Source organism: Phymastichus coffea, unplaced genomic scaffold (genome assembly GCF_024137745.1).
Source record: "Phymastichus coffea isolate CEN01 unplaced genomic scaffold, Cenicafe_Pcof_1.1 PCOF00122, whole genome shotgun sequence".
NCBI classification, from domain to species: Eukaryota; Metazoa; Arthropoda; class Insecta; order Hymenoptera; family Eulophidae; genus Phymastichus; species Phymastichus coffea.
Genome location: NW_026706933.1, coordinates 29,282 through 55,352, shown reverse-complemented (window position 1 = coordinate 55,352; position 26,071 = coordinate 29,282). Strand labels below are relative to the sequence as shown.

General features: G+C 34.1%; 2 protein-coding genes across 3 annotated transcripts; both read right to left on the bottom strand.

Moving 5' to 3' along the window:
• Positions 1-378: 378 nt before the first annotated feature.
• On the bottom strand, positions 379-2,392 carry LOC131671259 (doublesex- and mab-3-related transcription factor A2-like). Its single transcript, XM_058947546.1, has 4 exons — positions 2,189-2,392; positions 1,213-1,458; positions 756-1,124; positions 379-612 (listed from the first exon to the last, which is right to left on the bottom strand). Exons 1-4 carry the CDS (start codon positions 2,390-2,392, stop codon positions 379-381), a joined length of 1,053 nt encoding a protein of 350 aa, XP_058803529.1.
• A 7,944-nt stretch (positions 2,393-10,336) lies between these two features.
• Positions 10,337-25,788, bottom strand: LOC131671263 (GTP-binding protein Di-Ras2). 2 transcript variants are annotated; one of them, XM_058947553.1, is made up of 4 exons: positions 25,422-25,788; positions 25,030-25,334; positions 17,914-18,132; positions 10,337-14,496 (listed from the first exon to the last, which is right to left on the bottom strand). In XM_058947553.1, exons 2-4 carry the CDS (start codon positions 25,165-25,167, stop codon positions 14,263-14,265), a joined length of 591 nt encoding a protein of 196 aa, XP_058803536.1. In that variant the 5' UTR covers positions 25,168-25,334; positions 25,422-25,788; the 3' UTR covers positions 10,337-14,262. The 2 variants fall into 2 exon arrangements, with proteins under 2 accessions (XP_058803536.1, XP_058803537.1); XM_058947554.1 differs by having other exon boundaries at positions 25,030-25,329.
• Between the last annotated feature and the right edge of the window lie 283 nt (positions 25,789-26,071).

Below are 26,071 nucleotides of genomic sequence, written 5' to 3'. Positions count from 1 at the left end.
TATATGAATTTAGAAGAATGGATAACAATACGAAAGATTATGCAGACACATGAATGTGGTTATATAGAAATAAAAGAATTCACAGAATAGAAATATTTGTTTATATAATAATTACTATATGAAATTTTTCAATGCTAATTATTAATTTTATTATTATGTCTTCAGGTTCCTAGTTAATTACGTTTTCAAAATAACATCACTTTTTGATAATAGTTTTTCATTTTTTTAATTAAAAGTTGTTGACCACAATAGACCACCTTCTCAATAAACAAAAGCTTACTTTAATCAATGAATAATAAATTAAAAAACCGCTAAATATCTAATAAAATAAATAATAATTAATTTTGAAAACAGAAATAAAAATATAAAATGAACAGACTATGAAAACTTATAACACAACAAACAATTTGGTTGCACACATGGTATTCTTGGTATAAACGAGGGCAAATGAAATACGGGTCTTTGAGCTAATTGAGATTGTTGAGATGGTTGTAGACCAGCATCGAAGAAGCTTGATTCGTAGCTCGTTTGTTTACCGAGTGGAAAGCCAGTGTAGACCTCAAGGCTTCTCGGCATCGAATCAGAAACAACATTCACGAAACAACATCCTTGCTGGAAAAAGATCGATTGTACTCATGCATTACAGTATAGCATTTAACAACGCTTTACAATTGTTGAGTATATTTATTCTACAATTAGGCTATTTATAAATAATACTCAGTCAAATAAGTAAATTAATTTCTAAACCAACTCACAAGCGAGGCGTCAGCATGATAATTGGCCGAACAAATCGGCGGCAGAGCAAAACTTTCAGGTTGCCTCTCTACAGGGAGTGCAGCTGTTTCAACCACCGGCTGATGTTTCGATTGCGATACCGTCTGACATAATTCAGCAGGTGGTTTAAAAGCTGAGCATCCACGTTCGTTGTCGCTCGCGAAATACTCAATAGCTTTGAGTAGATCTTGACCACAGCGTTGAAGTACCAGTTGCAATACTGATAATTTGGTACCAGGAAAAAGACGAGCTAAGGTGTCGATTGATGCTTGCGAGATTGTTGCTGGGGATGATTTATTCTCCGAATCGGCTCGAGGTTGTGACGGCTCGTCTGATTTTTCTTCGGATGACTATAAGAATCAATATACAAATAAATGATGACAAAAATTATGTAGTTGGTCTAAAAATTGTTCGTACTTGTGAAGCTTTTATTAAAACTTTAGGAGAACTGTTTTTTTCTTGATCGGCATGTTCTTTTTGAGAATGCGCTTTGAAATCAGTGAAGATTGGCTTGGCACTAGTGTTAGACGTATCAACATTCATTTTTGGAACTGTGTCGGGTTCCGTCACTGTCATCCCAAAAATTTTTCCAGGAGGTAAACGATTCAATTTAGTACCCGTTGTCACTTTGGCCATACTCAGTGCTATGGCATCTTCGGCAGCTTGTTGTCGTTTTAATGCTACCTAAAAGTTCACTTTGTTGTGCAAATTTTCAAAAATAATTCATATTTTTCTTCAAAGTAAAAAAACAGTATACAATATGCATACTATTTTTCATCATATTAACGATTTTCATTGTCGTATTGAACAACACTTAGCTTGTTTAATTTTCAATTTTCAAAAAATACAAGTAATGGAGGAAAAATGCTTGCTCGTAACTAATTCCTATCAATGTAAAATCGTTAAAAATATGTTACCCGTCAATAAATATTACGTGACAAGTTAACGCAGCGTGGCCTCAAGTGCGTCACACAAGAAGATAAGTCATCAAGCAGCACCCCTATCGAAAATAGATCGGGTATCATAATGCCTATGTAAACAGAAATGAAAGTCAACGCCGCGTTAATGGATTTGAGTTCGTCTCGCGGATTGAAACGTTTGCTTGTACCACCCCTCGACTTGACTGACAACTTTTTAGTCTACGAGAGCATTATATACCTTTCCTTTGTCATAGCTTTATTTTTACATTCAATTGGACATAGATTAATGAAGAGCTGTGATGAATTGACCATTTTTATCAAGAACAGAATTTAAATGAATTCTGAGTATTATAAAGAATTTTTTATACTTTGGACATTTTATTTATAAATAAATAGAATTATAGCAAGAATCACAACTGAACGCAAGAACACAACGATTAATAAATTTAATCGTTAATTTAGGAGAGCACGCATAGGTAATGAAATATTCTTACCTGCGCAGCCATTACTCTCTGTCTCTCCGCAATGAGAGAACATTTTGGACACATGCATTCGCGGTAACGACATTCTCTCTTGTGTCCCCTCAACCACGAAATCAATCCGTGGTTTCTGCATCTAGCGCATTTCGGTCTTCGCTGCTTCGATTCACTGCTATTCTCTTCTTCCACTTCTGATTTTTTCACCTTGTTTCGTAGCATTATTAATCTACTCGACAAATTAATGTATTTTAAAGCGATAATTTTGATAAACTCGTAAACGTAGTATGTGAAAAATGGACGTTAAACATAGCAAAATATCTTCGAAAAGCTAACGACTTAATAACGAATCAAACTTATATCGTATAATAATCATTGATGAAATGATCAAAATTGAAAATCCTTTTGTTACATCCACAAAGCCGAGAAAAATAGGATAAGCAGCACGCGACAGCGACTAAATCCACGGCAAAAGTAGTTGCGAAAGTAACGAGGCGAGCAAGATATAAAGCGCGCAATCTCGGCCAGCCTCCAAAGCTTTAGGGGTTGGTCCGTATCTCTTCGCGATTGGCTGCCGATTGTTTACCTTCCACGCCTTACACACCGGTCTTTGTTTCACTCTGTACAATATATGTATGTATGCATTGCGGCGGCTAACATCATTCATCTGTTGGTTAATGTATCTCAAGAGATTCTCTTTGTTTTTCGTATATCGCTGTCATTGTCATTCCCCCTTTATATCTTGTATCTGCGAGAGGATTCACTGCTACTGCTGCCATTATAAGCATGAATGTATATATACGTATTAGAGATTGATTATCGGGGATAATTGAATTTACGATAGGTACATCGATAAGTATATGTTTCAATTGACGGGTATGAGGATATTATTTAGTTTTATTCAAATCTTTAGATAATATTTTAGTTAATTAATGAAAGTCGGTCAGTTGCCGATGTAAAACTTATGCTTCCTTCAATCAACTCATATACTTTATAAATCTTTTATATCCAATATTGATATGTCACAGTTATTTTGTAAATTTGCAGAGATAACTTAAGTTACAATAAGTAAAGTTTAAAAATATATATGATTATTTACAGTAGAAACGAGTGCAATATTAAAAGGAACTGCTAACGTATGAACGCGATAATGATAACTAAAACTTCATGACAATTTTATATATCTTAAGTTATTAAATTGGCAATTTCTTTAAAGTCCGACTTTAGCCAACAAAATTCTATAGCGTATATAATATCATAAAATTTAAAAAATTTAATATTCAATATGGAAATAATCATTTCCATTCCGCCTACAAAATAGAGAAAATAAAGTCTTCAAAAATGTATCCATGCGAACTTTACATTCAAAAAGAATGAAATATTTGGTAAATATTATATTAACTCCGAAAATTCTGCTGCCAATTATTTCCTTTTTATCAAGTGTGAATTTGAGAAATAATTAGTTAATTAATTATTAATTAATTATATTTATTAATTAATACATTAATTATTATTATTATATTTATTATATTTATTATATTAATCTACTTTTGCTTACGTAAATGTTTTAAAGATTGCTCAGACGAATCAAGATGCACTTAAATTTTCGACACTTTACGATACTTTAACTTATTAGAAAGGTACTTTCATAACATTTTCATACCAACAATGTAATATATTTAAATTAAATTACTTTTTGAATATAATTAAAACACATCTTCAATGATGCAACTGTCAGTTGTACTGATATTTCAAACTACCTAGAATATGGATTAAAATAAGTCATAGGTTGAATTGTTTAAAGTTTATACTTCATAATACAGAAATATTTTAAAGAGGATATTATTCATTCTGATTCTTTTAATATGATCAATAGGTTGATTATGACTGACTTTCATTAATATTGACCGACTTTCATTAATAGTTTTTATACCATCTCAACCAGGGTAACATATGCTGATAAAAATATTTGTTAATTACAAAAAGAATGTCAGACTGCATAATACTTACCTGTGATTAAAGCAGAGTCGTCTATTAAAATAAGCATTTCATATCTATTGGTTTAAAAATTTTCTTATTTCTTGACATATTATAATAAGTTAGTTATGACACCATTTCAAAGCCATGTGATGGAATAGTAGAACCGATAGTATCCTTTCATAAAATAGAATACGTTTGAGTGTAATCGATTTTTTAATATTAATAAAAAATGCAACGATTACCGAAAATCGTAGACTCGCGCGAGGTTAGCGAGCGGCTAAGCGAGAGGAGCCGCGTTCGGTCCGTGAGAGAGAGAGAGAGAGCGTAAGGGGCAATGACCGGGAGGGGAGGCTCCGACCGGCAGTATGACTGTGCCACTCAGTCAGTTCGTGCGCCTAACCTATTTTTGAGCCGTTCAAGTTTCGTGCATTGTTTTGGTTCCTGGTGATAGTGCGAACTTTGGTGCGGTGTGCTCGTAGCAGCCACAGCGACAGCAGCAGCAACAGCAATAGTAGCATCAGCAGCAACAGCATCAACAATAACAACAGCAGCAACAGAAATCGAGGTGGTACCGCAAGCAGCGGAGCAGCTTAGTAACAGCGTGTTATTCGGATACGGTTGGCCACCGTATCCACATCGTCCTTGCGGTAGGTGCACCTTCTTCCCATTGTCAATCGCTGTTATAATTTGCGTGCGAATCCGCGCAGCGAGCGCGAAGAATTTATCTATTGCGTGCGAGCAGGTAGTTCGCGGTAATCGCGGTTTTTTTCTCTCTCTCTCAAATAGCGTGTCTTGTCATTCACGCGAGCGTGCGAAAGTCTCTCGGCAAAACTCCCGTGTAGTTAAATTGCATCAATAAAGTGCATGTTGATCATTACTTTCGAGTTAAATAGTCGTTATTTGGTCTTTCCTTTGTCCGGAGGTCGCGCCAGTGTTTATTTTCAGGGGATTCGAATTCGCCGGTTGCGTAGCACGGATCGTGCGATTATCGATAGACGCGAGTCGACGACTTGGGTTCCGGCGGCGACCGCACGAGCGCTACAAGCAAGGGGCGACAGCGCCGCCAAGCGGTGAGTTGGGGGAACCCAACTCGGACTCGTGAGGAATCTCTGCGCAGGCGCACTCCGAGACAAGGTAGGTTAATGCGCATCGAGCGCATAGATAACTAGGCGTCGTCTGGTCACTTTTAGGTATATCTAAGGACTTATTGATTAGACGGCAGCCTGTTACAAAAAGTATAACATTTGAAAACTCTTGAGTACAAAATATATTCATTCTAAACTTGAAATTCGGCTTTGTGAATTTACATATCATTGTTTCGTTATAATTGTTGAAATCATAACAATATGTCTTTATTAATTTTAGCTATTCTTTTTTTTCAACAATTTAATTACGTAGGTTAATAGTAATAATAATTCATTTTATTAGAATAATGTATATTTTACATGATTGTCAAAGATTGTCAAAAAATTTCATTTTACTTAATAATTATGAAAATGATATTTTCAAAAACGTACCTATACGGACTTTGAATTTAACAGAAATTAAATACTTGGTAATAGTAATTTGCATTTTAGGAAAAAAAAACGTTTTTCAGTCAATAAACGTTATATTTATTTCTTTTCATGAAGGAAAAATTTAGAAATGATATCATATGTAAAGACATAATATTAATAGCAATGTTTTTACGTATACGTAAATACTTTAATAAATGTTCAGACAAATCGAGTTATGACGAAGCTTATTTCGTGAATAATTTTATTTGGTATTTTAAGGTACATACAGTGCCGCTCACGCACTTTTACCCCCCCACGGGCAAAATCAGTCTAACTTCAAAGTTTTATATCTCTGGTAGAAATTAACGTACAGAGACGCGCGTGGGTGCGTTTGAAAGGTCTTTCGGAGAGCTTTCAAATGATATGACTCACGGTTGCCATCGATTGTTTTTTTAAATTTTGCAACAATTATGCAAAATTGAAAATTCTGAAATTTTTTTATTATTTTTGACAATTAGCCAATTTTGGAAAAAAAATCGTACGAAAATTTGAAGTACACCATTTTTTAGCTATTACCAAGCCCTATCTGAATCACTCATCAAAAATTTATTTTCGTCAAATATGACGAGCGCACGGGCATTTTTTCCTGGAAGTGACAGTTTTTTTCAACATTTTTTATCTCCGTCAAATTGTAACAATCGAAAAAAATTTATAGGAGAAAAAATGTTTGTTGTTTCACGTAGAATACTGCAATAATTTTTTTTTTGGTTTTTCGAAAAATTTTTTTGATGAGTGATTCAGATAGGGCTTGGTAATAGCTAAAAAATGGTGTACTTCAAATTTTCGTACGATTTTTTTTCCAAAATTGGCTAATTGTCAAAAATAATAAAAAAATTTCAGAATTTTCAATTTTGCATAATTGTTGCAAAATTTAAAAAAACAATCGATGGCAACCGTGAGTCATATCATTTGAAAGCTCTCCGAAAGACCTTTCAAACGCACCCACGCGCGTCTCTGTACGTTAATTTCTACCAGAGATATAAAACTTTGAAGTTAGACTGATTTTGCCCGTGGGGGGGGGGGGGGGGGGTAAAAGTGCGTGAGCGGCACTGTATTACATTTTCGAAATTAAATTTTTCTTTTTTCAGACAAATTTATATGCAATTGAAATCAATCCATTTTCACTTAATAACAAGGAAAAGCAATGTAAATCCAAAAATCAATCCAGAATTGAAAACACTTTTACATATTCTAAGAGTAATTCAGCATCATGTAATTACAAATTGATTGATATATGTCATATTAAAATAATTGTTTCATATATGTACAAATAAAATTTGTTGAATATACTTACTTAAGAAATATACTTTCGGAGTGAATTCAATGAATAAAATGTTTGAAATCAATCGAAGTTGGCTGTAACAGTTGGTTGTGAGAGACAGTTGGTTTTAAAATTATTAATTCTCATTTGAATCCTGCTCTATTCAAGCTGATATGAAAATGATGTTCAATTTGAGATTGCTACATTTATCTTTCTATCAATGTCCGTGATTTCATGATTTTGCAGATTGTTATCTAACGACTATGAGTGTGTTGCTCAATATTTAACTATTTTTTGTCTAGCCATGAATTGGAAAGTTATCATTGGTGTAGAAAATCATGATTCGGCATATAAAACTTAAGCTTAAAATTTATGAAAAAGCCTTTTACTCGAACACAAAGCACTCCGTATTCAACTTTTACTTTTCTTCTTTTGAAAAAAAACAAAAAAAAACTGAAAGCAATAAAATAAGAACTTAATATAAGCTTAATTTTCAAATATACTAGATAAAATAATAATTTAAAATTTAATTTGAAGTACCACGAAATAATAGACAATGAGTTCAATTATGTTAATTGTATTGATACAAATATTACTCGCAAACAATATGTAATGTTTGAACAAAATAATTTTAATCAAGTTGAACATATTTTCAATAGCTACTAATATTATACAGCAAAATCTTGACAATTCAAAACTCAAGTATGTGGATATTAACTATAATTGAAGAAGTTTTAGAATTATCAAGGTAAAAATACATAGTAAAATGCTTCAAGAGTTATTGTTCTAACTTCAAATTATCGAGGTTTCACTGTATTTCAACGCTCTCTATATCTTTATACGCAATCGTTATAAATAATTAAAAATTTGTTTTAATGATGAAACTGTCAGTTGTGCTGATCTTCAAAATTATTCATTAAAGCTGATGTATTTTTAGTCCTCTTCTACGTTAAAAAAATTTGTGGAATTTATTCCGAATATACTATAATTTTTCATGATTTATTAAAAAACTTTTATATTACCATTAGTTACTGTGCAATATTTGTAGTGTATTATAGTAAAAATCTATTATTTCACTATAACTTTCGGGAAAAATTGATATACAGGTATTATAAGATAATAAAATGCATTTTCTATGCCGAGAATGAAAGATTGTATAATTCGTACGTGTTTTAATTACAGAATTGTTATTTTATGTTTCTAGCCAGTATAATGATCGAACAGAGCCATCGTACAAATACATCACGTAGTTATTTTCATCTGTATAGGTAACAATATTTTTTTATCCAACTCGCAACAGTTTAACAATATTTTTCTCGATTAGGTCCCAATGCTATTTTTTAAGACAAAGCCATTTTTAATATTATGACAATCGCTAAAGATACGACATGTCCACTCTTTTCGGATAAAAATTTTATCAATGCAATTTTTTCCTTACTGTAGTTTGCATATGTTACTCATACAAGCTTTAGCAAATGTTCATGTGACTCAAATTCTTATGAAAAAATAAAATATAAAAAAACAAATGTTTCTTAGAAAAGACAATGATTATTATTAAATGTACCTTATACTTTTACATGCCATAAATTTCGTCACGCCGTCCGCGGCAGTTTAATTTTAGACAATAACAATATTTCTATTCATTCATTTAATAACAGATAATATACGTGATAACGATTTTTTTATAATCTTGCTTTTACAATTTCTTCAATGCAACTTATTAACTTTTTATTACTATGACTGCGCAAAACCCTGGTTTGTCAAAAAAGGCCTAACCCGTTGACTAATAGGTACCATCAATTGCTGCAGAGCGAACTAATATAATCTATCAGCTTCTCCCTCTTAGAAATAACTAAGAGCCCAAACAAGGGAAGTAGAGGACTTCCCTCACGTAGATATCCTGTACTCAAAATACATAATGTAGAGAAAGAAACTGATATATAACTTGAAACAATATAAACTTCAACCGTCAATCGACGCGATATGGAAAAAGCCAAATATACCAGCCTATAAATTTCTATGCATATTTCTGGACGAATAGAACTTGTTTATTTAAATCTATGTCTAATCATGCTATGTATTAAATGATATAAAACCAATAATAACAAAAAATCACTTATTCTTAACAATGACTCATTTTTAACGAGTTTTTTTATTATAGAGTTCTGCGTTTTTATATCTTTTTTTAAGACTGTTTTCACGATTATTATCAATACGTTGTTATATATAATGTGTGTTCATATATTTTTTATCATAGATGTAATTGTACATAGTAATCGTATTTTTTTTCAATTAATTCATTGTCAGAAAAATAATGATGGAAATGTAAGAAAAACTAGTACTGATATCAGCATTCTTACATGTGCATATTGATTTTTATTATAATGTTTTTTTGATAAAAACAGATATATATTATGTTTAGATTAAAAAAATTTATTTTTTATTTATTGTTCTATCATTTTATAAAGAACTTAATGAAGCGCTAAAACGAGTCGTTATGTTACTCTATATTGTCTTTCATGCAATTACATTTACTTTTTACTAGTGCAGCAGACGATAAAATTATGTAAACATTTGTGAAAACTAGTTCAAATATACTGTTTTATGAAATGTTCGATGTTGAATATTAATTGTGCTAATACTTACTTCTCATGAGTATGTACAAAGAAATTTACATAACTTCTGAGAATTTAAATTTCAGTCAGTAATATTCACTTTACACTTATGATGCACTGATTTTATGAAAAATCAACAATTTTCATATTTTTAGAATATTGAACTTTCAATTACTCATAGTGATTAGAATTTAATATTAACTTATCGACTTTTAATAATTTTGATGATGTGAGTTCTAACTTTACGTAGATGATTCTTTATACATATATACGTATGTCAATATATTTGTGGCTTTTCTTGTTTCGTGTATTTAGTTTATTCGTTGATCAAATCATTATTTATTTCGTGATATATGTAATGATATGTGTAACCTTTTCGAATAAATTAGATAAAAATCATATTTTAAATATTTGTTGAATTTGAGATTTACAATCTTACACTATATATTAAATTTACAATATACAAAAACTAATTCAAATATATTCCAAAGTTGATGTAGAATAGATTTGATTTCACTATTTAAAAATAACGTTGACAAATAGTGACGGATTCAAAATAATAATGTTCTTAATTTTATAATATGGCTTTATATCCCAGTATAAGTCTAATATAGTTAAAATGTCATAAATGCATAAAAATAAAGTATCATATATCAATAAGATAAATGTTGCATGTAGCTTCAAGTATTTTATTCAAATAAATATGTAGAAAGTTTTTTTTTGGCGTACTTTTAGGAATACCTTAGAAATACAATATTATTCGAAGAATAATTAAATCTAAAAATTGAATGATTCATTTCAAATTATTAAGTAATTTAAATAGATTATTCATCTTAGAAACGTATTATTATATAATATATTTTTGAATATATTAATACATATAAATGCGAATGATGAAAAAAAATTGATTTACGTTATTAATATGAAATTGGCATGATTGAAAAAATAGATATAGTTAAATTTATAATACGTTTTTATAATTGACCAATTAATATGGATATAATAAAATCAAAGTTATATTTCCACCATAGTAAGAAATTAAAAATTATATCAACGCATCGTATATGTATACCATATAATGAATTATTTTCATTGTACCAGCTCAAGAAATATGATTTATATAGATTTATTTATTATAATGTTTAAATATTTGTAGATAGTCTCAGATTGTTTCTATATCTTCTAAATTCTTAAATTATTCGATAATTCATTAAAATCATTCTGTAAGGAAGAATCTATGAGCTTGATATAATATGTCGAAGTTCAAACAGATAGTTTTTGGACATATATGCGAAAGAATAAAGGGTCTTACATATGCTATCGTCGGAAATTGAATAATATAAAGACGTAAAATTATTCACAGAATAATTTGTTGTACTTAACGATTCGCTATAGTTGTGAAAGACTTGATATAATTATTTAGAGAGTATACTTATATGTAATTACTACACATGATAGTTACATAGCTATTTCAAAGATTCCTTTTTTCTTGAGATATATAATGTAAGTAAAAAAGATAGTAGAATATTAAAATGTAATCCAAAGAAATTTCTTACGTTGCACGTGTTGTTATTTTTTGTCTGTAACTGAAAAGAATGAACTAAAAGTGTTAAAGTAACGTATCCGAATGTCTTAGGTTGAAAGATTTATTGACGTGCAACTATATAATTTGTGCGTGCTCTTTAGTTTTTGACATATTCTCCGCAACATCTTCAATTGGCCCCGAAAAATTAGAAGATTACTCAAAGTCGCACTAATAATCTCGAGCTGTTACTTTGAGTCTTAAAGCCATTAAATTATTAAGTTATCACATCTAGATATGATTTCGATTGGAAACAATAAATATCGTTGTAAGTCATATGCATATTTATTGAATTAATCGATGTTTTTTACTTAATTTCCTTGACATTTTAGTGTCAGAGATGTATAAAGTATTATTTTATTGACTACGATAAAAAAACTATTGATATCATAAAAAAAGTACTGAATCATTGAAATTATCTCACCAAAAAATAATCTCTAACTCGGTTGACTTCTACAACTGTAAATGTATATTAGAATTATTTCATAAGATCCAACTTCATTCTCATTTCTCCCAGCATACCAATGTTTTCTTAAGTTTTCTACTACAATTTTTAAATTCTACAATACTTGTTACTTTTAAAATAACATTTCTATATCATCATTTACGTATTTAATTGAGTAAAAGTCATGCGAGATATGTAAGTCACTTTTAAAAAATGCATGCTACAAGTTTTATGCAAATGGTTATTACATGTCGATAATTATCACTATATAATTTTCAAGTAAAAACGAGATTACAACAACGACTTATAATTTTTATGTTGTTGTATAATATACTTTTTTATAATAATTATTTTTATTTATTCTTTCTTCTTTTATTAATTGGTGTCATATGAATATATTCTTGATATGGTAATCATTATGTTGCTATTTAACCGATGGAACAATGATGTTGATTGCGTGTAACAAGCTTTCTTTTTTGAAATTAAGAAAGCGTAATGTGTTCATCCTTTTTTATTTACATATGCCATTGTCTTGATGAATATAACACTGAACGACTGAAACGACACTCATCATCGACTTTTTCTTTTACATTATTTCATATCCGGCGTACATTATTTCAACGCTAAAAACAGGATGGAATACAATATTTTGTGGCGCAAGATAAAAAGCCGCCATGAGATTAAATAAAGTGAATAACGCGACTATATAGCTTCGTGAAAGCTGTCTGCACATAAAAACTAGAACTATATTACTTATTTTTCGTGATTTTTTCAATTCTATTTTTTTTCTTTTTTATTACTTGTTATACGCCTGTTTTTGACAGTAATGTCCAATAAGTTATCTATCTGATGTCTATTTTGTATTACTCTGGGAATACCACGGGTTTCTATTAAAAATAACATAAAGTCATGATTATTATTACATCGACACTGGCACACGCGTGGACACATATATACTTTTATTTGCGCCACTACCGAATGATAACCCTCGTATTTGTGTGTACACTTTTTTACTGAACGTTGAATACGTTGGTTTTGTTACCACTATGCGAGATTAATCTGCGTGCTACATAGCCCTGAGCATATCGTTTTTTTTAATTTTCACACGGACGGGTCGTTCAATTTTTGTTGAAAATTAAACGAACTAGTGTATAACTGTCATATGCATTCACCTGCAAAAACGTATCATCTCTCGCCTACCGGTCCTCATCATCGCGGCGTGTCTAATTATTTCTCTCTTTTTTCGTATCTTTTATATGCATAATCTTTCTGGCTTTTGTTCTTTATATATGCAGCGATGTATTATATACGCACACGGCGATTAATAAACCTTTTAAATGGTAATATTACAAAAAGACCTTACACAACTATTCAACAAAAACCAATCTCCACAATAACAATTCATACGTAAGTTTGGTTTTTTATAGAGGGCGCGCTCAATGTGTGCGTGCGTATGCGTGATCGTATCGCCGTTGTTTCGCTAATTTCTTCTGGGCGCGCTAAACAGTATGTTTCCTTTTCGCGCTCAGCTTTGTGCGTGCGATGTATAGGGAAATTACTCTCCGCTTTATATATACATTTATTCTTCAGCAAACTGTCGCTTACCTTTACGTACGATACAAAAGGAATTGCGACGTATATGTACTTTTTCAAATAAATGTAGAGGCGCGAGGTTAATGAGAAAAATAGCGAAACGTCAACTGCTTTTGTCTTTTTCTAACCTATTCTCTGTCTCTCTTTTGTCACCTAATAGGGATAGGAAAACAAGAAGATAGAGACGAAACAATTATTGTGTACGTAGGAATTTTTGCGTATTGCCATTTTGCTGCTAGTGTGGGAGTTTGCTACTGCTCGGTCGCATTGTTTGTGTTGCTTGCATTGACGGAGAAATAAAGAACCGTTGCTGTAAAATTCATTTCTTCGACTGGGCTTTTATTGCGCGAACGATTATTTTATTGTTTCTGCGCCCTATGATTGCCGTTTAATGAGATTTTCACCGAATTGCCATTTGTCGCGTGTGATTTTCAATGACGCTTTCAGCGTTTGGATAGGCACACTATTGTAATTCAGTGAGGCGGGTTGAGACAACTCTTCCAATCGATTGGAAGAGAAAACGAAAAAAAGGGAGGGCGTAGAAAGGAAAAAAAAGCTATTAGTCTTCTTTCTTTTTCTCTGTCGGCCCGCAAGCTCGATATTGATTTTCTCGTTTGGTAAGGGGAAGTCAAAAATCAATTAGCTACAGTTTGATCGTGAACAAAGTTTTCGCAACAGCTTTCGTCTCTGACTAATTTCCGAAGGCATTTTTCTCTGAAACGGAAGCAGATGGCAAAAGAGAGAAAGAAATCTATGTACCTCGTTGACAAGCGACGGCGCACGTGACGCGGAGGCGACGATTCAATTACGTGAAGTGGGGACGATATTCTCGGATGCTCGGGGGCATAAAATCTCGGCAGTCCTGATAGAGATAGCTTTTGGCATGTCGTCAAAGGCACTCTTCTTCTCGTGCAATGGCTCGAGTTGCTAGGTTTCGGATATTGAGAAGCTTTTCGAGGGAAACCGAGAAGCTAAGCTTTCAAGCAACGTTGAATGAAAAGGCAGCGAGAGAGACAGAGTCGATGCAGCGCTTGAGGTATCATCGTCGTCATCGCAGCGTTCACATGAGCACGCACTTCTCCTTAAGGCTGTTTGTGTTATTGCTCTGCACCGGTTGTAGCGAGACCGATCGATTCTTCTCGAGTGTGAGCAGGTCGCGAAACAGCGCGTTCACGTTGTGATTGGTCTTGGCTGACGTCTCCAAAAATCCACAGCCCCAACGCTCCGCTTCCGCTTGACCTTCGCTCTCCGTCACCTCCCTTCTAGCTGGCGATTCGTCTGACTTGTTGCCCACCTACGCAAAATACATATTTTATAGTAGCTAATTGTGTCTACTGCGGAGTAATGTCTTGTATGTAAGATTGATTGCCTTCCTGGCGCGACGCACTGCACACACGCGTGTGCGATATTTTCAGGCGATCGATTGCACGCGCTTGCAAGATATAGTCCGACGAGAAATTATAGTTTTGAAATATTCAGACGGTTATGCTTTATAATAACTTCGCAAGTTATTACAAAATACTATGAAAAGACAGTTTATTCCACGAATAAAAGTGAAGGAAATTTCATGTGAACAAAAGTAAAATGAGTCAACTAGCGATAAAATAAATAGACTATAAGGCTAATTAAATACGGAAAGGTAATAATTATCACACACATAAGGCAAAAAAATTATACTGGCAAAGCCATCAGATTTGGCTCTGGAAAATTATTTCAATATATCGAATCCTTCTATTTATAATAATCCAATTAGTTCGTGAGTCCGCGATCAATATATATTATATCTTGAGACACGTTAATAATTTTATTTCGAATCTCCGTACAAGTATGTAAATCAGACTAATTCAACTCTTATTTTTAAAAATGTTTGAAAAAATACAGATGTACTTAGAAAAATCAATACCGCAACGTATATAAGTATTAGTACGTGTCTGTCGAGACATTTACCCTTTTGACACACTTTTTTGTCACGAGAGGACTAAAAATACAAAGAATGCACGCTAAATCCCAGCAACTCACCAAATTAAACATCCAGTAGAAAAAAGCAGACTAAAGAATTTACTGCCCAGGCATGAATAGTTTCCAGAGAAAGAAAAACGTAGGCTACTGTGCGCAGAAGTAGAAAAAGTTCGTTATAGTCAGGCGTAAATATGTTTCCAAAGTTTTCGCGTAGCTTCGCCTTCAACTTTGACGATATTTTTCATAAAAGGAAAAAGGACATTTTTTCAAAAAGAAATACTTAATAGTCTTCGTCATAGCATTATAATAGCTCATAAAAACTATCTAACTAGTCTATAAGTAGCAGAGTGAAAGAGAAAGAAAAGCAAATGATAATGCGTCAAAAAAAGAAAAAGAAAGGTAAAAGTCTCGTAAGACAATACTCGTTAAATATGAAAAGATTCATTTGTCGAGTTGAAAAATCGCTTTAATTTTCAGCACATCCATTGCAAATGAAACGTTCAAAGTTTCTAGTCGGCGTTAATTAAATGAATGTATATATTCCTACTTAAAATCTGTATCAGCAGTACCACTTGTGTGCCAAAGAAAAAGAAAAGAAATATTTGCAATCGGAAAATTGCGCGGCCTGATGAATTCAACAAGGCGTTTGCACTTTAACGAGAGAGTGAGCTACGGCGGAACACTAATTTCGCAGCTCTCTCTGCGTTTCTTTCTCTCGAGATACGGTCGTAGTTAGAGAGATGCTCGGATAGGCATATTAGCCAAGACAGAAAGCTTTCTGAGATTAGAAGTTCATACTAGAAACTCTGCTTAATATACATAGATCTCAGATGTAGAACGGTTTTTTTATTCGGTGGCAGTGCAAATAATACATCATCGAATATTCCTGCAAAGCTGCTGGCTTATTTTATTTTTACCGAGGCTCTTGTGTAATGTACTTTTAAGCGCTTTTACTTTGAGCGAAAATTCTCTCTGCTTATTTATCTACGCGCGCTAATCCTTTGAGACTTTTAATTGTACCGTTGGCTGGTTTCGCGTTGAATCCTTAATTGCTTTTTTTTTATTTTAATAGAAGCGAGAAAATGACTTTAACAATTGCTTTATGCACTTTTTCTGGAAGGAGTCCGAATCCCTCGGAGATATTCAAGATTATGGCAAACTACAAAAAAATCCATTGTAAAACGTTAAACTAAGCCCATTTAATTACGATATAAACAAGTTTTACAAAAAGCGATTTGCGCACAAACATTTTTCATTGACGGCACGTCAAGCGAGCCAACGGTATCTGTATTGCTACAGCTACTCTAAAGAAGAATTGTCAAGCTCGTTTAACGCGTATTTTATGATCATCTAGCTAGCTGCGAAAAGCTAGCATGTTTCTCTTTGAAGCAAACGCACTTGTGATGTTTCATTCATCAAAACTTTCGCTCGAGAGCCGTGTAAATTGAACTCACTGTCGACTAACTTTAAACTAGTAGTAATAGAGCTTTGCAATCGTTTTCAACTCGAACAAAATATATAAACATACCTCGGTAGATGGTTTTGACATTGAAAAGCTCTCTCTTTCTCTCTCTCTCTCTCTCTCTCTCTCTCTCTCTCTCTCTCTCTCGATCGATGGATTATAAATTTTATAGCAGTTTAAGCTCTGAAATATTTAACGAAAGTGGTATATATTCGGTCGATGCCAATGTATTTTCGAACATTCGACAGATGATAATTCAACTTATTTATCGAATTCGATAACGATATCCTGAATTTAAAGAAAAATCGATAGCGCATCTGACCTAATCTCGAACAATTTTCACTTGCAGTGTATGTGTAATTCACGCGTCTACAATATTGAGCGATAGCAAAGTTACAAAGAACATATATGTGTATCTTCCCCGTGGAAAATTTTAAAACTTAACGAAATTATTTAAACGTAGTAAGAGGCGTGCGACAATATCGCTTTAGCTCTCTTTTTTACGTCGAAACTCGACTTTCCACGACGTGCCTGTGCCATAATTTTGCCAACGAAGAACAAAGCAAAAGTTTTGTGTCGCCTTGGGCGCATTTCTCTTTTGTACTTTATACCGAAATACGCATTGTATGTGTGCGCAGGGTTGCATTTCAACGTTTTTACGATAGAAGGCTTTGGCGCTCGTCGATGGGGCAGAGTGACAAGGAGCTATAAGAAAAGACGTTCTCGAAAGAAAAAGGCCCTCGAGAGCTGCTTTTTTCGTCATCTTCTCTCGAGTATGCGATGCCTTAACACATTGTTGTTGTTTTCGTCTCTTTCGTGAGCGAGTGCATCAGGATTTGCTCACTATAAGCTTCGATAAATGCACGACGCGAAGCAAATGGACGCTTCTTTTTTTCTGCTTTCGTGATGAAAACGCCTAGCGAGATTGCTTTTAGCGTTTAAAAAACCAATTTTTGAATTGCACACGAGTTACGAGTAACGAATATACCGACATTTGTGTTCTCCGATGTAAATTGTTTTGCAACAAGTTCCTCTTTACACGTGACCTGATCCAATGATTGGCGCGCGTTCACGAGTGTTCAGTCCAATCTCGCGACAGGTTGAAAGATTACTGCATTAATATTCAATCATAAGGCTTATACTCAAATAATTTTGACGCACATTTACATGTATCGATTGAAAATAATGCGCTATATTGTATATTTAGTTAAGAATTGAAATTCTCATGCAAAAATATAAAAGGGGAATATAGATGAGGAAAATGTGAGAAAAAGTATGTGAGATATTTACCAGCATAATAGGTATTTGCGAGGTATCTTGTCCTTTGATCTCATGTATGACAGTCCAGATGGGCCTTAACTCCTCAAAGCTCTGTCTCGAGGACACCGAGTAGACAAGGATGAAGGCATGGCCTTTGCTTATCGAGAGCCGTTGCATTGCGGGAAACTGGTGGGACCCCGTTGTGTCCGTTATTTGAAGCGTGCATATGTTTTTGTTGCAGCTTATCACCTGCAAATGCCCAGTCAGCAACGATCTAGCCTTTTTCAAATCCTTTCTCTCTCGCGCGCTTCATTAGATTTATTGCTTTGCACTACTTATTTTCGTACACTCAACTCGATTCCGTTTGACATCGTTTCGATGCAATCCACTCATGCCAATTAATATTTTTGCTTGCGTTTCCAAGTTCGAAAATGATAATACGCTCGATTAATTTCAATAGTTTAGTCTCTCAAAACGTGGCGATACGCCAATTCAAATGAATAAATTCATAATAAATGGAAATATTCCGTAAAACTACTTTTAACGTTAGCTTTGCTTTGAAGTTTGCGAAAATATATTTCCTAAAATTCACGTGCTTAAAACGACAAACTCGATTACACAACTTTTACAAATTTATTAGCAAAGTATCGTGTACTTGTCCCGTTAAGTTTAAAAAACAATTACAGTAATCTTTGTGCAAGTCTAACATTCGTTAAGGTTAATGGATTTCAATTATAACAGTTCACATTCATGACGTGTTCATTAAAGACGAAAAAAGCTACCTCGGCGAAATTGTAAAATCGATGCAACAATTGGTCGTAAAAACACGTAGGCAAGAGCTCAACAAAACGGCAGTAACTACCACATAAAACGTTTTCATTGGTTTTATCCAACTGACGAAACACATCTACATCGATTTTATTTGAAGAATTTAGTCATCGATTAAATAAAAAAATTTATAAATTCGACTTTAATAATAGATACATATACATACATACATACATACATACATACTTACATACATACATACTTACATACATACATACAGACATACACACATACATGTACGACACGAAACAAATGACAAAAAAAATAAAATGGAATTGACAGTAAAATATGCAAAAGTAACAAAATTAGCATCTTTATAGAAAAATACCGTTTTTTAAAAATATATCTGCAATTGAAAGGTCAGTTGCTAAATGATAAGCTTTAGGAAAGGATTAACACGAGTTCTCATCGCGAACATAACAAGGAATGCCACCAGTCTCCCGTGAACTTCTCTTTCGTCGTCGTCATCATCTTCTTTTCTGTCCACGTTACATGTAGGATGGATATATATGCCTCAAGAGAAGAGAAATAGACCGTCGGTGAGTATCGTCAAGAGATCATCGCCTTTGTACTCTCAGTAAGAAATGGGCTATTGCTTTGTCGTGTCTCCGTACTATGTTATAACGGATAAAATGATAGAAAAGAGAACACCCATTTCCTAACTAAACTAAGTTTTTTATTATGAATAGGCTTTTGTCATGTTGCGTATTTTCTCTTCAAAGATTTTCGAACAGTTTCTTATACTCATTAATTTTTTTCATATTTTTAAATGAAGGTTGATGGGTTATGGGAGTAGGAAGTTTGATGAAAACCATAAGTTGGTGATGTAAAAGTTAATTCAATTTTTTAGTTGAATGGAAATTAAAATATTGGATAATAACTTTTGGAAAAATAGTAGTACTTTGAATGTGATTATGGAGCAATAGAATGAATTTCAACTTTGAAAACAGGAAATTGGAGCTTCATTGTCGTTCTACTCTATTTCTATTGAAGAAGTTTTAGCGATATTTTTAAAGAACGCATTGATGTTTAAGTTATTTTGCTTATTAGAATCTTGTGAAAATAAAATAAATGTTGTTAAATGTTATTTTCCTGATAATTAGCTATACAAATCAAGCCTCATTGTAAAATTCTCAAAAATAAGCTGTTAATCGAACGATGCTTTTATCACAAATCCATTAGTTGTTCGGTGCACTTGACTCAACTTGAGCATTCGAAGAAAATCGATAAAAAGAACAAGAAATAGAACTCAGGATTAACTCGCAGAGACCGATAGTAGTGAAAACCGATAAACAATTCTACAATACTCCTTTTTGCTCTTCTTTCATTTTTTCCCTCCAGATAAGTTTTTAGCTTTCGATGATTGTTAGAGTAAACGACATTTCCGCCGATTTCCTAAGCTAAAGCTCTTCGCATTATTTGGCTTATGATTTCGCATTAACCATTTTTTTTAACGAATATGCTGTTGAAATTATTATGTGTTTTAATGTTCTAGCAGAAGAAAATTCAAAAGAATATTTTGTTTTTTAATTTTGAAATTGACTTGACCGAATTCGCAAAATTAGATTGATTAGAATGATCGTTTAATGCCAGAGGAATACCAATATGGCGCTTTCATTAAATATAAATTATATAGCTGCAGGGTTAAGCCGACAATAAGGCTTCAACTCTCATCGGTGGTGGAATCGAATCCCAAGAAGCTATAACAACTTGAGTCCTGTCTTTTTCTCGCACTCGGCATTTTTATTTCATCGCATCATGACCAAAGTTTCTGGGGTAGAAAAAAAAGAAAAAGGTTCTTTATTGTGAAAGGATCAAAGCAGGATGTTTCTTTCCCATCACAAAAAGTGTGCGGTGATCAACTGACGATGACCAAGTAAGTCTCTTTTCTTCTTTCCAAGATATCCCATCCCCATGAAACGTAGCCATGCGTCACCATTTCTCTCGTTTTTTTAAATAATATATTTGTTTCATATCCTGCAAAACTTTTCAAACTCGACATTTTGATATTTTGGTTATATTGATTTTTGTGCGTTATCTGTGTCGCAAGAAAAAGTTCGTGCGTCGCATGCATCTTTCAGTGCGAGAATAGGGGAAATAGAAGAGTGGGAAGATGAGAATCGAGAAAGTGATTGATTGATCGTTTCTATACGCACTCTACTCACATACAATCGTTCTTTCTCTCTTTATATGTGTGTATGTGTGTGTGTGTGTGTATCTCGATGAGCTTGATAAGCTTACGTGTGCACGCCTACGTGAGTGTCCTACGTAACGATCGGGAATAATTCAAATGCTAATTTTAGGAACTGAGAGGTTAATGCGTGCATACACATGCAGAATTCCGATTTTAACATGCGTTAATTATAACATATAGAAATCAAACCCTTTCCTGTAATGTTATACATATTAATAATTTCTTTATTAATATGTAAATCGCGCGCGCGTCGACGGATGGACATCTTTTTGCGGACATTATCGATGTCAATGATTCACTTTTTTTGCGAGAGTGACCAGGAGTTTCAATAAAAGTAATATCAGTTTTATTATAGCAGTATTTGAGGTGTTCCGAAGGATGTCACGTATTATTGAGTAATAAAAAAACTTTTTTTCTTCACCTGTTTGTCGTGTAGCAATTAATATCACGAATGTTATTTCTAAAAAAAAGTCAGTCTCTTCGTCATGATGAAATAAACCGAATAAAAATTCTTTTAGCATTCCAATGATAAATCTTGTATTTTTATGTAACGAAATAAAATTTTTGTGTGGATTACTTGCCTATTCACATTGAACTGCTTTATATGTGCGTCACGTGATGAAAACGGTTTTAGGCTCGGCACAAAGAGCATCGAAAGCATATATTACTAGTAAATAGAAGCTTTCAACAAAAAGCAAAAAATGATATGCTCGTATACCACATGCTACATTTCGAAATATCAAGTTTTATATATTGAACTATTTTTCATAGGCTTAAAAAAAAGCATCCTCTTCCCGCAAAGCAGACTTTTTATAAAGCTGTAACTACATGCCGTATTAAAAAGTCTGAGAGAGGAAAAGGAAGGTTGAGTTCGAGTTTTTCGTTTTTTCTTCCTCTACAGCAAGAGAGAACTTAACTTAAGCGAGGTCAAAGTACACCAAGTCACGCATGATACACGTCGTGATTTCTTTCCGCTAAAGCATTTGGCTTTTTTTCTTAGGTGTATGAGCCAAAGAGGGAAGAAGAAGATTCCCTTTTCCCATTTCTTTTACAGAAACACGAGAAAAATGCGGTCAACGAGGTGGGCGTGCACGACGGGATTCCGAGCGTACGAAATTTGAATAGTAATCAAAACATTAGTCATTGCTGGCGCTCTGAAATTTGTGATAGTTTTCCCGCGACGACGACAGCACAAACGCTTCTCGCATTGTTTTACTTTCGCCGATACGCACACCGCAGCTAGTATGTAAGAAACGATTCATTTGCAGTAATGCTTATATGGGTAGGCTTTTGATAGTTTTATTGAACTTTACTCTGGGCTTAAGTTTTCTCTGACACGTGCTATCACGCAGAAATACAAATCGTGTAATACCTTTTCCTGTTTCCGATACGAACGCGAAACAAAAAAACGAGAAATATCGAGCGTTAAATCACTGAATTATTTACTTGACTGAGAGTGAGATTAAATCAGCGCGGTCACGAATGATGAATGATAACACTCGCTCGCTAACAATGAGGAAAATGTCCGTTCTACATTATTCACGGCAATCAAATTTTTTACAATATCTATCGCACCGTGAAATATAAATCACATCTGCTATAAATAAACGTCTTTGAAAAATTGATACTGTTATTCCGATATGACACCTTACAATGTGTCTATTCGGCTTGGGATTTTTCTTTCACAAGTAACTTTTAGCTACTGTCACTGTGGCGAGCAGAAGCTCACGAAATTCCCGCAGGGTGTATTGGTAAGCTGCCAAATAATTTAAGTGTTTGGGTGAGCTTTTGCTGAGATAAGAAAGCTGATATACAAATACAATTAGTCAGAGTGTCGCGTGTAATTATAATACACAAGCCTACATTGTGCTTAGAACATTGGCATTAGTCCAATCGATGATTTTCACGTCGGATTTCTTTTGTTTATCGTAAGTATAAGTTTGACTTGTAATAGAATGTACATATACCTTGTATCAATATTGTGCCTTTGCCTTTATCTCGGTGTATATGGATGGACAGCATGAGCAGCATATATAGATATATATACATCCAAGCGTTGCAGCAGTAGGTAAATATTGCATAAGGGTTTTCTAAGTCTTGTCGACTCGCCACGTTCTACATGCAAAATCAACCACGTGTTATCCATTATTTACTAGCTTGAAGTACATCGATACTTTCTTCTTCTTCCTCGGATTTATTCGAATAACGAAACGAATTCCAATTTTTTCGAGTGGACAAGCCGACTTTTAAATGGTAATTGAAATTTTCAACTGCTCAATGGACATCAATAAGCTTGTAACTTGGGAATCAAACGAGCGGCTTGCACAAATTGCACTAATAAGTTAATCATCTGCTAGCTCTATACACTCTATGGAAGGCGTGACATACACATTCCTCGTTTAACAACACGGGATGAAAACGGAAATAAGCTCTACAATAGCTTGATTCTGATTTTGCTTTTATTCTTTTTCATAAAGTTGCACGCAGAGTCAATTAACATCGACATGAGATGCATAATATAAATGGATCGTAATTACAACATGACGATCTTGCAGTACCCTCACGCCTTTTTAAATATTTAAGAGCTACAGCCACAAGTCGTTATAACTGGAATTGTAAAATATTATTATATGTAGCTAAACTAGACTTGACGTCCATATTACTCTTTTATTGATATTTTTTCGAGATTGCCGTAAATTTTCGCATCTCAATTTTGTAGTTTCCGCAGTAGTAGTGCGATAATGATATCAGCGAGGCGTGATAATGACGTTCCGTTTTGATCACGTCAGTATAGTCTTTTAGCTCGACACGTCGTGAATAAAACGATGTCATCACGTTTCATTTACTCTTTTTTTTATTTTTTCAATCAACGTGCAAATTCAATAGGATTTTCCTTAAATTTTGTTATACAAGCGTTCTATTCTTCTTCTTTTTCTTCGTCTTTAACATTCAATTAGCATTTTAATTCGAGCTTCGACATTATCGAATATCAAATATCAATCTCTAGTGGCAGGGTATATAGTGCCTCATATATTTTTCGCTAAGAAATCCGAGTGTCGTTGGGTTCTTCCTTTCGAATGTAATTCGATTTCAGCCCATCTATTTCATTTTTTTAATTATTGTTGATACCTTCCATGATATTTTCTGGTGGTAGTAGGAGATGAGAAGGTAAAACCTATGAAATGATAAACTAATATTTACTTCTTTCCAAATTTCCAACGTTTCACTGACATTTTACTGCTACATCAAAGAATTAAAAATTTCTGTGGTTCATGATTTGTTCAGTAGTAATATCCACGTTGTCCTAAATTTTCATTTAACACTTGTTCCAAAACATTGTCCTTATGAATTTTGCTCTATCATTAGAACGAAAATCGACGTGAGCAAAGCATTGTCATAGAGCTGAGTAACTATTTCGTAATAGCAGTTGAGTAAAATATTCCATTTTCTTTTCAGATAACGAGCAAAAGCTCGCTTTGAATTTTATTCAATCTCGGTCCTTAAGTTCTTACATTTCGCCAGTAGCGACTCTATACCACTATAAATCTTGTTCGCGCTGTGCCACCTTTACGCGAAAATTCCGCTTGAGTTTTAGCTTTCAAATATCTTCATCATCGACCTATGAACTTTCCAATCTGCGATTCACCGGGAGATTCAATGGAAAAATAACACATTTAACCTGGATACATTTTCTACGCTTTCCATTTACGTAATTTCACTGAATTAAATTGAAAATTGCATGTTCGTTGATCAATATTTTCAAATGATTCATTTATTTACTCATTTTACATATTGCCGTACAATTTCGTGCTTGCGTGTATCCCAAAAAACGATGATCCACGAACTTTCCTAATAGACGTGTATCAAAATGAAAAGGGACGACTATGCTGGGCTTTATCATTGACTACTCGTTTACTCAGGCCATGAGTGTGACATTTTGAACTAAGCCATCATTCGAAACAGGAAAGCAAGCTAAGAACAAACCGACTCATCGCTCATACGCATACACGCACACGCACATACACACACAAGTTATAGTTACGATCAATGACCGTTCTATCCATCAAAATAACAACAACATAGTGTGGAGGGTGCGGACAAAAAATTATACAAATGTGCGTTACCTGCCGATAGGTATCCTCGATGGTGGGTACATAGGATTCACGAAAGGTGCCCTTCACGAATCGTAATACAAGTGAACTTTTGCCGACGCCACCAGCGCCGAACACCACGACCCGATAGTCATTGCTCTGTTCCGGCATCCTGACATCTGCCGTCGCGCCGATTTCGCCGGCCCCTTACGAGGCCTTCCCTTCACAGCCGTAGAAAAAATAACTGGTGTAAAACCAAACAAACCCACCCACCACCACCACCATCCACGCACAACACGCACTGCCTCGCTTCTTCTTTTTTTTTAAGACTCGCTGTACTGAGAAAAGGAGAAACAAAACAAAAATAAAACAGTAGCAAAAGAGCGATGGACATAAAGGATAAAGTAGTCGGACTGAAGCTTTACCTGTTCCACTTGCACGTGGATCTCCGCCTCGAGTTGGCACTCTCTTTGGTTTGTGGCTCTCTCTTTCTCTCGCTATGCAAGACAACCCGCTGTATATGTGTGTGTGTGTGTCTCTGCTTGTCAGTAACCTGCCTTGTGCTCTCTCTCTCTCTCTCTCTCTCTCAAGTATAGAGGGAGACGATGCTCACATCGTCGAGCTCACTCGGCTGCCAACTGATGCTGCGCAAGCGAGTACAGCATCAACTAACACAGAGGTGCGAGTGGCGCCAAGCACCAAAGCCAGGTGCGTGCTGCTGCTGCTTTCCTATCTGCGTGCGCAGGGGAGCAAACTTGCCACCCGGAAAATCAATAGGGAGAGTAAGAGAGGTGGAAAAGAGAACGCGCGATCGAGCAGCCGCGCTGCATTGCCTGTCTGACTTTTCCTTAAGATCTATTTAGCCATGAGAGGCTGGCGTTAGAAACGAAATATTGCTTTGAGGGAGAAAGATAGATAGAGAGAAAGGGAGAGAGAAAGAGAGAGAGAGAGAGAGATAGGCCCCATCTGCGCTTAATTCATTAAGGGAATAGAAAACTGACGAGATTATTGCGTGTATCTATATGTTCGTATATACGCCTCAAATGGCTTTACTAAAATTGATGCTATGTAGAGG